The following is a 13,670-nucleotide window of genomic DNA, read 5'->3' as shown; positions in this document are numbered from 1 at the left end:
GCTCTTTCTCTTCTCTCTTAAAATAAAATGAAACAACAAACACACGCACACAAAAGAAAAGTAATTACCATGCCCTGCCTCTCCACAGTGTAGAAGATGCTGAGGTGAGAACTGCTTCCTCACTTCCTGTTTAATTAACACTTTCTGCTGTGACCCAGTCCTTTTTCATTGTCCTGAATGTCAGTTCAGCCCCTCGTATTCACGGAGGGGAAAAGGAAGGAACTATAAACACCTGCAGCGTGTACCCACTTGCGTTGATACTTGATTACCTGCAGTGGTGCTCCGCACTGTGCTTGTGCGTCCAAACCCCCGGTGTGCTTGTCCGCAGACTGAGGAAGGTTCCTGCAACAGTGCACTTTAACAAGCTCCCAGGTGCTCCTGACCCTCGTCCCCAGACCACCGTTTGAGAAACACGGCTGCGGAGTGGTTCCTCAGCCGTTTGTATTTCTATGTGACTCTTTCATGTGCCTGAGTCTTTATCTCCTATTGGATTGTGTGCTCGCTGAGGAGCAAAATTTAAAACATTAATCACTACAGATAGCAACTTCAGCACTAGGTGCATAGCAGACCTGTGGCTTGGAAACACTAAACAAACACTGACTAAAACCAGAGTTTGACAGTTCAACTCTAAGGCTGTGTGCCGACAACGAGATCACCACTAACAACTACAAAAGTGTTTTTCTTCTTCTTCTTTTTTTTTTTTTAGTAATCTCTATGCCCAACGTGGGGCTTGAACTCATTACCCAGAGATCAAGAGTCGAATGCTCTTCCAACTGAGCCAGATAGGTGCCCCTAAAGGGGCTTATTTTGATAAACGTAGTAGAACTTTGAAATCTTCTGAGCAGGGAAATTTCACTTAGAGACATTTAGTCCTCATTCTGATAAGATAACACTATTTTCTAGTTACTTAAATGATTGTCCCCAATAGAACCATTTCACCTTTCACAGATTTCCATTCTTCATTCTATCATCACAACAGCACACATGAAACATAAATTTCCAGCTTGTGCTTAACATCTTAAAATGTACAACTTACAATCTAGTATCCTCTCTAGACCAAAGAAACGAAATGAGTACAGTTAATCCCTAAATAGAATGAACTTACAGATCATTTCTTTTTTTTAATTTTTAAAAATATTTATTAATTTTTGAGAGAGAGAGTACGAGTAGGGGAGGGGTAGATTGAGAAGGAGACACAGAATCTGAAGCAGGCTCCAGGGGCTGAGCTGTCAGCACAGAGCCCGATGTGGGGTTTGAACTCAAGAATGGTGAGATCATGGGGTGCCTAGGTGGCTCAGTTGGTTGAGCCTCCGACTTCGGCTCAGGTAATGATCTCAGGTTCGTGGGTTTGAGCCCTGCATTGGGCTCTGTGTTGACTGCCAGCTCAGAGCCTGGAGCCTGTTTCAGATTCTGTGTCTCCCTCTCTCTCTAATCCTCCCTTGTTCACACTGTCTCTCTCTCTCTCAGAAATCATTTTTAAAAAATTAAAAAAAATCATCTAACAATGGTGAGATCATGACCTGAGCCAAAATTGGAAACTTAACTGACTGAGCCACCCAGGCACCCCACAAATCATTTCTAATGGACTCTGCAAGCTACTTTTAGAATTAGAGTGAACAAATGTACTTGAAGTACTAGATATTTTCATCTCATAAACATCCCCATCATGGTTCCCAAACTATTGCCAGTGCACACATAAACTGTACTTCTTAACATACTGTCCAATGCAGATTACTCAAAACCAGATTCTCACTCTAAGCTTGCAGTTCATGTTTTCTATGGAAATGAAAGGGGGATAATTGCTCTGCTTTAGGATAATTTATTTGCATTTTTTTTTGTTGGACATAATTAAATAGGTGTTTGTATGTCTAGAGCTCAAAACGTATTTGCTGTGGGTTGAGATTGAACTGTTTTAAGCCCATGTAGAAAAATCACTGCATAGCATTGTGTAAATTCCTGTCCCTCCTAGGCATTGCTAGACCTCACTAAAGGATAAGCTCACCTGTTTCCACCATAAAGGGAAGTCATTCCACTAAAAACCGTTGTGGTTGTTTACAGAAAATAGCCTCTTTCCTTTTGCTTCCTCCTCTTTTGCCTCAAATGCTCCAATAAAAATAATCTGGCCAATAGTGAACTGCCAATATCCATGCTTCAAGCTACTACTACTGCTTGGGCAGGCAAGTATTATTGGTGTTACCCTGGGTTGTGTCTCAGTGTTGTGCATGCAGGGGATGTTGTATGCAATTCTACTCTTCCCATGAGAGGAATGTTCCCATTCTTCCCAACCTCCAACTCTCTGCCAAGAACCCTCTCTTCTATTGAATCCTCCCCACTGGCAACACATTGAACACATAAACAGGAGGTTTATAATAACAGATATAGAAAGATTAGAAAAGAATTTTTCAAAAATTTTGGTAAAGTATATACAACATAAAATTTACCATTAAAAATTTTAAGAGTACATTTCTGTAGCATTAAGTACCTTCACATTGTTGTGCGGCCATCACCACCATCCCTGTATAGGACCTTTTCAACATCCCAAAGTGAAACTCTATAATCACTGAACAGTAATTCCCCATTCTCCAGACCTCCTTACCCCTGGTAACTACTATTAAACTTCCTGTCTCTGTGAATTTCATTACTGTAGGTCCTTCGTATAGGTGGAATCATACAATATGTGTCCTTTTGTGATTGGCTTATTTCACTTAGCATAATGTCTTCAAGGTTCAGCCATGTTATAGCATGTGTCAGAATTTCATTTCTTTTTAAGGCTGAATAATATTCCATTGTATGTAAATAGCACATTTTGTTCATCCATCCATGGACTTTTGGGTTATTTCCACCTTTCAGCTATGTAAATAACACTGCAATGATCATAGATATAGTTTAGATACCTGTTCAAGTCCCTGCTTTCGATTCTTTTGGGTACATACACCCAAGTGCTAGATGATATAGTAATTTTATGTTTAATTTCTTGAGGAACTGCCATTTCATACTCCTGCCTGAAATGCATAAAGACTACAGTTTCTCTATATCTTCACCAACACCAGTCATTTTCTGCTTTTTATAATAATAACTATTCTTATGGGTGTGGCATGATATCTTTTTTTTTTTTTTTAATTTATTTCTAGGAGAGAGAGAGAGACAGTGTGAGCAGGGGAGGGTCAGAGAGAGAGGGAGTCACAGACTGAAACAGGCTCCAGGCTCTGAGCTGGCAGTCAGCACAGAGCCCGAAGCGGGGCCCGAACCCACGAACCACGAGATCATGACCTAAGCGAAAGTCGGACGCTTAACCGACTAAGCCACCCAGGCGCCCCAGGTGTGGCATGATATCTTGTTGTGGTTTTCTTTGCTCTCCATAATGGTTGAGCATCCTTAATAATTGAGTTAATCTCAGTGTGGAGGTTCCTAAGGAAACTAACAATAGAACTCCCCTGTGACCCAGCAATAGCACTGCTAGGAATTTACCCAAGGGACACAGGAGTGCTGATGCACAGGAGCACATGTACCCCAATGTTCATAGCAGCACTCTCCACAATAGCTAAAACATGGAAAGAGCCTAAATGTCCATCAACAGATGAATGGATCAAGAAGATGTGGTTTATCTATACCATGGAATACTACATGGCAATGAGAAAGAATGAAATCTGGCCATGTGTAGCAACATGGATGGACCTTGAGGGTGTTATGCTGAGCGAAATAAGTCAGGCAGAGAAGGACAAATACCATATGTTTGCACATATAGGAGGATTAGGAGGAACTTAACGGAGGAACAAGGGGGAGAAGAAGGAGGGAAATGGTGGGGGAAAGGGAGAGAAGCAAACCATGAGAGACTCTTGAATGCTGACAAAAACTGAGGACTGATGGATGTGGGGGGGAGGAGGGATGGGCATGGAGTAGGACACTTGTGGGGATGAGCACTGAGTGTTATGTGGAAACTAATTTGACAATAAACTATTAGAAAAAAAAATAATTGAGTTAATCTTTGTATACAAAGCAAGGTAAGAGTCTAACTTTGTTCCTTTGCATGCAGATATTCACTTCTCCCAGGAACACTTGTTGAAAAGACCATTTTCCCCACTGAAAGATCTTTACACTCTTGTAGAAAATTATTTGGCCATATAGGTAAGGGTTTATTTGTGGGCTTTCTATTTTATTCCATTGGTATATGTCCATCTTTAAGCCAGTACCACATTATTTTAATTATTACAGCTTTGTAGTAAGTTTTGAAATCAGGAAGTGTGAGTCTTCCAACTTTGCTCTTCTTTTTCAGGAATGTTTTGGCTCTTTGGGGTCCATTGAGACTCCATACGTATTTAAGGATGGATTTTTCTATTTTTGCAAAAACTATCACTAGGAATTTGATAGGGATTTCAATGAATCTGTAGACTGCTTTGGGTAGTACTGAAATTTCAACAATATTAAGTTTTCCAATCTATGAACAAAGGATGCCTTTCCAGTTATTTTTGTTTCTTTTACTTTCTTTCAGCAATGTTTTAAAGTTTTCAGTGCACAAGTCTTTTGTGTCCTTGCTTAAGTTCAGAAAAGAACTTTTAAAAACTATTAGAGTGAGTATAACTCCCAGTCATTAAGTGTGAGCTGTGTATAGTGACTTCTTTCCAAAGAGTGCAGTATGGAAAGGAGGAAAAACTGATAACATTACAGTGGAGATACCTGACAAACACAACCTCAAACAGGTGACCAAGGTCAGTATCAACAGTTGAAATAACTCTTTGAAAATAACTCTTTATTCTGCAATCTTCCTCCCTAAAACTCATAATCTCAGCCTATCTGTGAGAGAAACATCAGACAAATCCGAGTAGAATTCGCAGTCACGAAAAATCACATATTATACTATTCCATTCATATGAAATGTCAGAAAAGGGAAATCTAGAGAGACAGAAAGTTAATTAGCAGTTGCTTAGGGCTGAGATGGGAAAGGAGAAAGGAAATAGTAGGATGATAGTGCCAGCCCCATGCTGGGTATAGAGACTACTTAAAAATAAAATCTTTAAAGTATACGGTTCAGTGGTTTTTAGTATAGTCACAAAGCTATACAACCATATCCCCTGATTCCAAAACATTTTCATCACCAAAAAGAAATTCCTTATCCATTAGCAGTCACTTCTGTTCTGTCTTCTAGCCCTAGACATTGCTAATCTACTGTAGTGTCTCTATGCCTATTCTGGAGATTTAATATAAATAAAATCATATAATATGTGATCTTTTCTGACTGGCTGCTTCCACTTAGCTTAATGTCTTCAAGGTACATTCATGTTGTGGCACGTATCATTCCTTTTTGTGTATATTAGGTGATATATTTTAAAAGGAACAGTAGGCTATGGGATTGGACTAAAAAGGGAGGGGAAAATAAGAAAGAGAGAAAGAAGGAAAACCACCTTTTGGAATAGGAAGGAGACTGAAAAAATAATTTACTTTGTGTCCTGCATTATATCGGGTTAGATAATCTAGTGATATTGATGAAACACAAAATGAAGGATGGGAGGAATGAGCAGAAAAGGAAAAGGAAAAAATATGAGCTCAAAAAAGAAAGTCTTTAGTAACCTGATAAAACTTAATGGAATCTACAGACATTTTAATAAATATGTATATCTACTTTCATAATCAAATTCTATGTAGTCTGTCCTCAAAACAAGATAGATTTTCCTTTGTTTGAGATGAACCAAGTTCAATCTTGCCTTCTTTCAAAGTTCATTTACCCAGCACTTCTTCAGTAGAATTATAGCCAACAAATATTTACTTGCTCACTCGCCCCAAGACAAGCTTTCCAACGAATGCAGTTTTAAATTTAGCCTCTCCTCATCTCGTATGCTCTACTGAAGGCACTAAACTGACTGTGGCTTCTTGCTGTCCCCTTGCAGGGGCTTTTCCCTCCTCCTGGAATCTTCTCTCATCCAGTTTCTTGCTCCCCTCTTTGCCTCCCTGAGGACAGTCTTCCTGACACCCCTATCTGAACTGGCTCCCTCCACACTCACATTCTTTCTTCCCTTGCCCTGCATTCATTTTTAACAAAGAAAAATGTTTGATCTCTCTATAATCAAATAAATACATGCCAGTGAAGCATATAAGGAGATCATAGTTTTCAGCTGTCACATTACCAATGACAAAATGATTATATCATTGAAGACAGGCTGAGTAGGGTCAGAACAATTTTAAAACTGTTGGTATACACTATTACACTGTTTATGGGAAATAATTTAGCAACATGCTTTAAAGTCTTGAAGAATGAACTTTTTTCAAACAAGTGATTTCAATTCTAAGAATCAGAAAGAGTTTATTGGATGGAAGGTAGACAAAGATTTATATATAGGAATGTTCATTGCAATGTAGATTATAATGTGAAAAAGGTAAACTTTATATATATATATACACACAGATATATATACATATGGTAGTATTTAAAACTCTATGATCCATTCATATGGGAATGTAGAAGACCGTTGAAAACCATGCTCTTTTTCAATGGATTTTTAATCAAATGAGAATGTATTCATAAAATATCTAAAGCTTAAAAAGAATATACAAGTATGCATATATGTTATATACTATGTATACAAATATACATAGAACATATAATAAAAACCAGAAAGCATATATAATCCAAAACTGGTTCTTAAAATTGGTAGACTTCAGATTCACTTGGAATTTATTAAAATCACAATGTACTCATCCTGCCCAAACCTACCGAATCAGAACCTCAATTACTTATGAGGCAGGAATGCGGACAATTGCAAGTACACTCTCCTCACTACCTATCAGTGTATCGTTATTTTATCTTTGTATTTGTCTTCTCTGCTGGAATGTAAGCTTCAGCTAGAATGCATGACTTGCTTTGCATGAGAAAAGGGGGAGACTGAGGGAAGACTAGCGATCCTGAAGCCTTGGAGAGGCAGGGAGGCAGCACTGGAGTAGGAAGGACAGAAAGATTCGCTGTGGGGGCACAGTCTCGAGACTGGGGAAGGAGTGCTTAAAAGACATTTTCAAAGGAAATGCTGGAACTATACAATATAAGCCACCCCTGCCTGTCTCCATGGAGCAATCTTCCATACACTATTAATTTCTCACTAATGAATACAAAAGACAAGAGTGTTGAAGAGGAAGAAATGCCAAATCCTGCTTTAAGGAGGATGGGAAAAAGTAGGTCAGCCATCAGGGTTGTGTGTACTTACTTTGAGAAGCGTATTTTTCATGGTAAATCTCATAGGCTCTTCTATGGGCCTCCGTGAGGGTCTGGAGATGTGAAGATCTTGATTCCTGGTGGGGAAACTCTTTTATCACCTCCTCCAGGTCACTAAACGTGAACCAGATCTTAACCAGGTCCCCAAAGGAGTGGAAGGCAAATGCGGCATAGTCCGCAAAGAGATCAGCAAAGACTTCTCTTCTCTGGACGATGTTGGCAGGGAGGGTCTGGTGATGCAGAACCAGCAAGGGCTGAAGCTGCGCAGTCTGGAGGGTCTCCAGGAGTCGCCGGTAGCACTGCGCTATTCTGTTGTCTGGGTTCTTGGAGCTTCCTGTTGGGAGAAGTTGTGCCCATGGCAGAAATACTTTGTAATGGGTGATCTTACTGGCGCGAACGCTATTAAAGAACTCGGGCAGGAAAGCAGGCAGTGGCTGGTGACAAACATAAATGCTTCTGTCCTCTGCTGCGAAACTGGATCGCTGGTTTCCCAGTGGATCACTCAGGTTGTAGAGCAAGTCATTGGTGAGAGGACCAGCAGCTGAAATGAATTTTCTATCAGATTCCCAGTCTAACCCCCAGCACGAAAAGCTTAGGAGGACGATAAAGACTGAATTCCAAGCCAGTTCCATTTTCAAGAACCTGTTAGGAAGTACGTGGAATCCATACTTTATAACAACAGCCAGGTTGTAAAATGCTAAGTGATTATTAACACTTAATATTTAACTGGGTTATCTATGATAATGAAATCAGTACCTGGCTTACCAGTGTAATATCAAAAATTTAAAGACCATAAGAGATAACACAAAGACCTCAAACATCTCACACAATTTAAACAGATGAACCTGGAAAGTGTCTGAAGGAAAAAGTTCATGTTGTTTTCTTAATTACAAATTATTTTAAAATTTGTTTACACACAAAGAACTCATTTACATAACAGAACAAAGAATGAGTCCCTCACCTAACCTTTTTCCCCCTTAAAAATATATAAGTAAATGATGAACACGTTGTGTAAAAGATTCAAATATAAAAACATAAAAGAAAAACCTGCAAATTCCCCTTTCCCAACTCCCCTCACCTTCTGTGGGTAAGCACTTTCAATACTGTGTTTCTTTCCAGTTTTCTTTCTCTATGTAGCTGAATGGTTATTCAGGCTTAAATCTTGTGAAAGTTACTTAATTGCTCTGTTTCCTCATTGGTAACAATGGTGAATAGATAAGCTGTGAGAATTAAAAGATATCATTCTTCAGTGTGTTTGGAATAATGCAACTCAATGAAAGCTACATATACACAAATGCCAACATATGTAAGTGAGTAAAATTTTAAACATATAATTTAACATATATGGGATTATACCTTATATATTGTTCCTTAGATTTTTTTTTCCCCCACTTAACAGCTCTCGGAGTTCCGTCTATATCAATATATAGATCCACTCCTTTTTAACAGATGCATAGTACTCCCCATAAAGATGTACCCTAATTGAACCTCTAGCATGTTAAGTACTGGTTTACTCTTAATTGTAATGTGTTGTAAATGCATCTTTGTCTACGTGTACGATCACTTCTTTAAGACAGAGTCTTGGAAATTAAGTTCTTGACTCCGTGTTATACCACCGTTTAGAATTTTGTTTGAAATCCAGATAGTATCCCAAAATAGGCTTCATCAAATTTAAATCCTATGTAAAGTTAGACGTGTGTCTAAATCTCTGTTTTGCTAATACCTGTTATAAAACTTCACATTTTTGACACTTTGAAAAATAAAACTATTATCTACCTGTTGATTTTCCATTTTTCTGCTTAGAGGGGATAGTTAGCTGTTTATGTTATACCATATACATGTGGTTTATTTCTGGACTATTTTGTTCCATTGATCTATGCATCTGTTTTTATGCTGATGCCATACTATTTTGATTGCTACAGCTTTATAATATAGTATGAAATCAGGAGTGTGATACCTTGGGCTTTGTTTTTCTCAAGATTGCTTTGGCTATTCAGGGCCTTTTGTGATTGTGTACACATTTTAGAATTGTTTGTTCTATTTCTATGAAAAATGCCATTGGAATTTTTGGTAAGGCTTACATTAAATCCATAGATTGCTTTGGGCAATATGGACATTTTCACAGTGTTAATTCTTCCAGTTCATGAGCATGGAATATCTTCCCATTTATTTGCATCTTCTTCATCAATGTCTTGTGGTTCTCGGTGTACAGGTCTTTCACATCCTTGGTTAAATTTATTCCCTAGGTATTTTAATCTAGGTATTGCATTTGATACAATTGTAAGTAGACTGTTTTCTTAATTTCTCTTTCTGATAGTTCATTATTAGTGTATAGAAATGCAACATATTTTTGCATATTGATTTTGTATCCTGCAAGTTTGCTGAATTTGTGGATTCCTTCCAACAGTTTTTTGGTGGAGTCTTTAGAGTTTTCTATATATGATATCATATCATCTACAAATAGTGACAGTTGTATACTTTCCTTTCTGATTTGAATGCCTTTTGTTTCTTTTTCTTGCCTAATTGCTCTGGCCAAAGCTTCTAATACCATTATTGAATAAAAGTGGTGAAAGTGGACATTCTAGTTTTGTTCTTGACATTAGAGGAAAAGCTTCCAGCTTTTCACCATTTGAGTATGATGCTATCTGTGAGCTTGTTGTATATGGTCTTTACTATGTTGAGGTATATTCCCTTTGTATCCACTTTTGTTGAGTTTTTATCATAAATGGATGTTGAATTTTGTCAAATGGTTTATTTTTTCTATATCTACTGAGTTGGTCATATGATTTTTGTCTTTCATTTTGTTAATGTGGTATATCACATTGATTGATTTGCAGATTTTGAACCATTCTTGCATCCCTGGAACAAATCCCCGTTGATCATGGTGTATGATCCTTTTAATGTATTATTGAATTTGGTGTACTAATATTAAGGATTTTTACATCAATGTTCATAAGAGACATTGGCCTATAACTTTTTCTTCTGGTGACCTTGTCCGATATTGGTATTAGGTTAATGCTGGCCTTATAAAACAAGTGTATAAGTGTTCCCTTCTCTTCTATTTTTTGGAAGAGTTAGAGGATTAGTATTAATCTTTAAATGTTTGGTAGAATTCACCATTGAAGCCATCTAATCTTGGACTTTTGTTTGTTGGGAAGTTTTTGATTATTGATTCAAACTCCTTACTAGTAATTGGTCTGTTCAGATTTTCTTTTTCCTTATGACTTAGTCTTGGTAAGTTGTGTATTTCTAGGAATTATTTCTTCTAGGTTGTTCTATTTGTGTACAATTGCTCACAGTAGTCTCCTATGATCCTTTGTATTTCTGTGTGATTTGTTGTAACGTCTCCTCTTTCCTTTGAATTTGGAGTCCTTTTTTTTTCTTGGTGAGTCTAGTTAAAGGTTTGTCATTGTTTTTCTCTTTTCAAAAAAACAGTTTTCTTTGAGCTTTTTTCTATTGTCATTTTAGTCTTTATTTTATGTCCTCTGTTATTTTCTTCCTTCTACTAACATTTGTTCTTTTCTAGTTCTTTGAGATGTAAAGTTAGGTTTTTATGTTTTTGTTTTTTGAGAGAAAGAGAGAGAGAAAGAATCCCCAGCAGGCTCCACACTGTCAGCATGGAGCCTGATGTGGGGCTCAAACTCATTAACTGTGAGATCATGACCTGGGCCCAAATCCAGAGCCAGTTAAATCTTGAGCCACTCAGGAACCCTAAAGTTAGGTTCTTGGAGACCTTTGTTTCTTAATGTAGCTATTTATCCCTTTAAAGTTCTCTTAGGCACTTGGGTGGCTGAGCTGGAAGCATGGGCGACTTTTTATTTTGGGGTCATAAGTTCAAGCCCCACATTGAGGCTTATATAAAGCTTAAAAAAAATTCCCTCTAAGAACTGCTTTTGCTGGGGTGCTTGGGCGGCTTAGTTGGTTAAACATCAGATTCCTGTTTTTGGTTCTGGGTCTGAACTGACACTGCAGGGCCTGCTTGGGATCTCTGTCTCCCTCTCTCTGCCCCCCTCCCTTGCTCATGCTCTCTCTCTTGCTCAAAAATAAACATTAACACACACACACACACACACCCAAAACTGCTTTTGCTGTATCCCATAAATTTGTATATGTTGTAGTCTTGTCATTTGTCTCAAGACATTTTAGAATTTGTGATTTCTTCTTTGAAGCTAGTTGTTTGGTAGCATGTTTAATCTCCACATACTTGCTGATTTCTCAGTTTTCCTTTGTAATTGATTTCTAGTTTCACACTGTATTATGGCCAGAAAAGACGCTTATTTCAATCTTAAATTTATAAAGACTTATTTTGTGGTGTAACATATGACCTACCCTGGGGTATGTTCCCTGTGTGCTTAAGAATGTGTGTTCTTTTACTTTTGGATGGAATGTCCTGTATATGCTTGTGAAGTCCACCTGGCCTGTTATTTAAAGTCATTGCTTCCTGGGGTGCCTGGGTGGCTCAGTTCACAAAGTATCTGACTCTTAATTTTGGCTCAGGTCATGATCTCATGATTTGAGATTGGGCTCCCTGTTGATAATGCAGTGAGTTGCTTGGGATTCTATCTCCCCCTCTCTCTGTTCCTCTCCTGCTCATACTCTTTCTCAAAATAAATATACTTAAAAATATAATAAAGTCAGTGTTTCCTTATTGATATTTTGTCTGGATTATCTATTCATTGATCAGAGTGGGTACTTAAGTCTCCTACCATTATTGTATTGTTATCAATTTCTCCCTTTAGGGGTGTTAATACTGGCTTTATATATTTAGGTTTTCCTATAGCTATATTTGCATTTTCATCCCCATGTGTCCTGTAGATATTTCCATTTCAAACACATAGGTTTAGTTTTGTTTGTATATCCTACAAAATAGTTGTCCCACAATGTATGTAGTCATTTCCTTTTTGATGGACATCAGTTGGAATTTTGTGGAAAATACATTGTTTATAGATAAGCTAACAAATGACAACATTCAAGTCTTCCCATACAGAAACATGTTACATCTATCCACTTACTAAACACTTATTTTCTTTATAAGGATCTTATACATGCTCCATCATCCATTAGCCACTTCACCTCCTTAACAAGTAACATGCAGAAGAAAAGGGCATGTGGAATGTGTGGAAGTATAAGCATACATATTCAGATACGCAGAAACTAGGACTTCATTTGTAGTAAGGCCCTCCCTTACCTTGCTCTGGAGCGCCTACTCATATGGCAAAATTGAGGAGGGAAGATTCACTAAAAAATAACTCCTCTTTCCAAGGCTTTGAATTTCCCTTTGGGCAAATATTTGATAAAATTAAAGTTCAAATTTCTGTCAGACTGTTTCATTCTTTCAGATCCTCTCCATCCCATTTTATCATGTTGAAGTCCGTGCACAGGGGCTCCTTCTTGCTGTTTCCTGGGTTTTCACTGGATATTCTTCCTATTGCCTATTACTGAATGTCCTACCTATTTGTGCCTTACACTTGCATCTCCTAACTGCCTCAACAGGGAGCTTGAGATCCTGTACCTTGACGTCTCCTCTTCCCAATAGCTTCTTCTACCCTCATTAATTAGGAGCATACTTTTGACAAAGACGTTTATAGTCTGCTTCTGCTAACTGTGCAACTTCTCTATTCATTTCCAGTCCTCTTCACCCTGTTGTTTTCAAGTCACCGGACAGTGATTAGCGAACTCATACAACATATAAACATTTCCTAACTGACCCTAAAGGCCCCAAAATGCCAACTGTTGTTAAAAGATGCAACAGGAACTGCTACATCATGAATATACTGATGACGAAAAAAGTTTATAAACAAAACAACTGCAATTAATCTTGGAAGGTGATTTCCAAAACCCCTTAGTCTTTGTATGAATTCTAATAAAGACTCCTCATAGGAACCTAATCCTAGAGGCTTATAACTTATAATGCCATACACTTCCACCCACCTGCCCCACATTAAGCAAGCTGGTAAAGACTCATGTTTACAAGCATAGCTGTGCTCCACATGACTCAGGTTTGACCTGTGTGGGTACATTTATACATGGATTCCATGTATATTTATTGGAAAATTTTCCAGAGATCTGTAACAATTTCAGAAAACTTGTAGACAAATCTTATAGCCTAGAAATACTGAAAAAATTAAGAAAAAGGTAGGCTATTAAATTTTGGGGAAGCCAAAAGTTATATACAGATTTTTGACTACACGAGGGAACTGGTGCCCCCAACCTCCATATTGTTCAAGGGTCAAATGTAGATGAAAGCAATAATGAGAGTAGGGTGGAAATATGGGGCGCCTGGGTGGCTTAGTCGGTTAAGCGTCCGATTTTCGCTTAGGTCATGATCTCGCGGTTCGTGGGTTCGGGCCCCCCGTCGGGCTCTGTGCTGGCTGCCAGCTCAGAGCCTGGAGCCTGTTTCAGTCTGTGACTCCCTCTCTCTCTGACCCTCCCCTGCTCACACTGTCTCTCTCTCTCTCAAGAAATAAATAAA

General features: G+C 38.2%; 1 protein-coding gene across 1 annotated transcript in view; it reads right to left on the bottom strand.

Moving 5' to 3' along the window:
* The window catches only part of LCT (lactase), a 49,850-nt gene extending 42,020 nt beyond the window's left edge, over positions 1 to 7,830 (bottom strand). The window contains exon 1 of the mRNA XM_077747881.1: positions 7,191 to 7,830. Within this exon, the coding sequence (XP_077604007.1) occupies positions 7,191 to 7,830 (640 nt within the window). The remainder of the gene's footprint in view (positions 1 to 7,190) is intronic.
* Between the last annotated feature and the right edge of the window lie 5,840 nt (positions 7,831 to 13,670).

The sequence above is a fragment of the Crocuta crocuta genome, unplaced genomic scaffold (genome assembly GCF_008692635.1).
Source record: "Crocuta crocuta isolate KB4526 unplaced genomic scaffold, BGI_CrCroc_1.0 scaffold427, whole genome shotgun sequence".
Classification (NCBI taxonomy): domain Eukaryota; kingdom Metazoa; phylum Chordata; class Mammalia; order Carnivora; family Hyaenidae; genus Crocuta; species Crocuta crocuta.
This window is presented reverse-complemented; position numbering and strand designations above follow the sequence as displayed.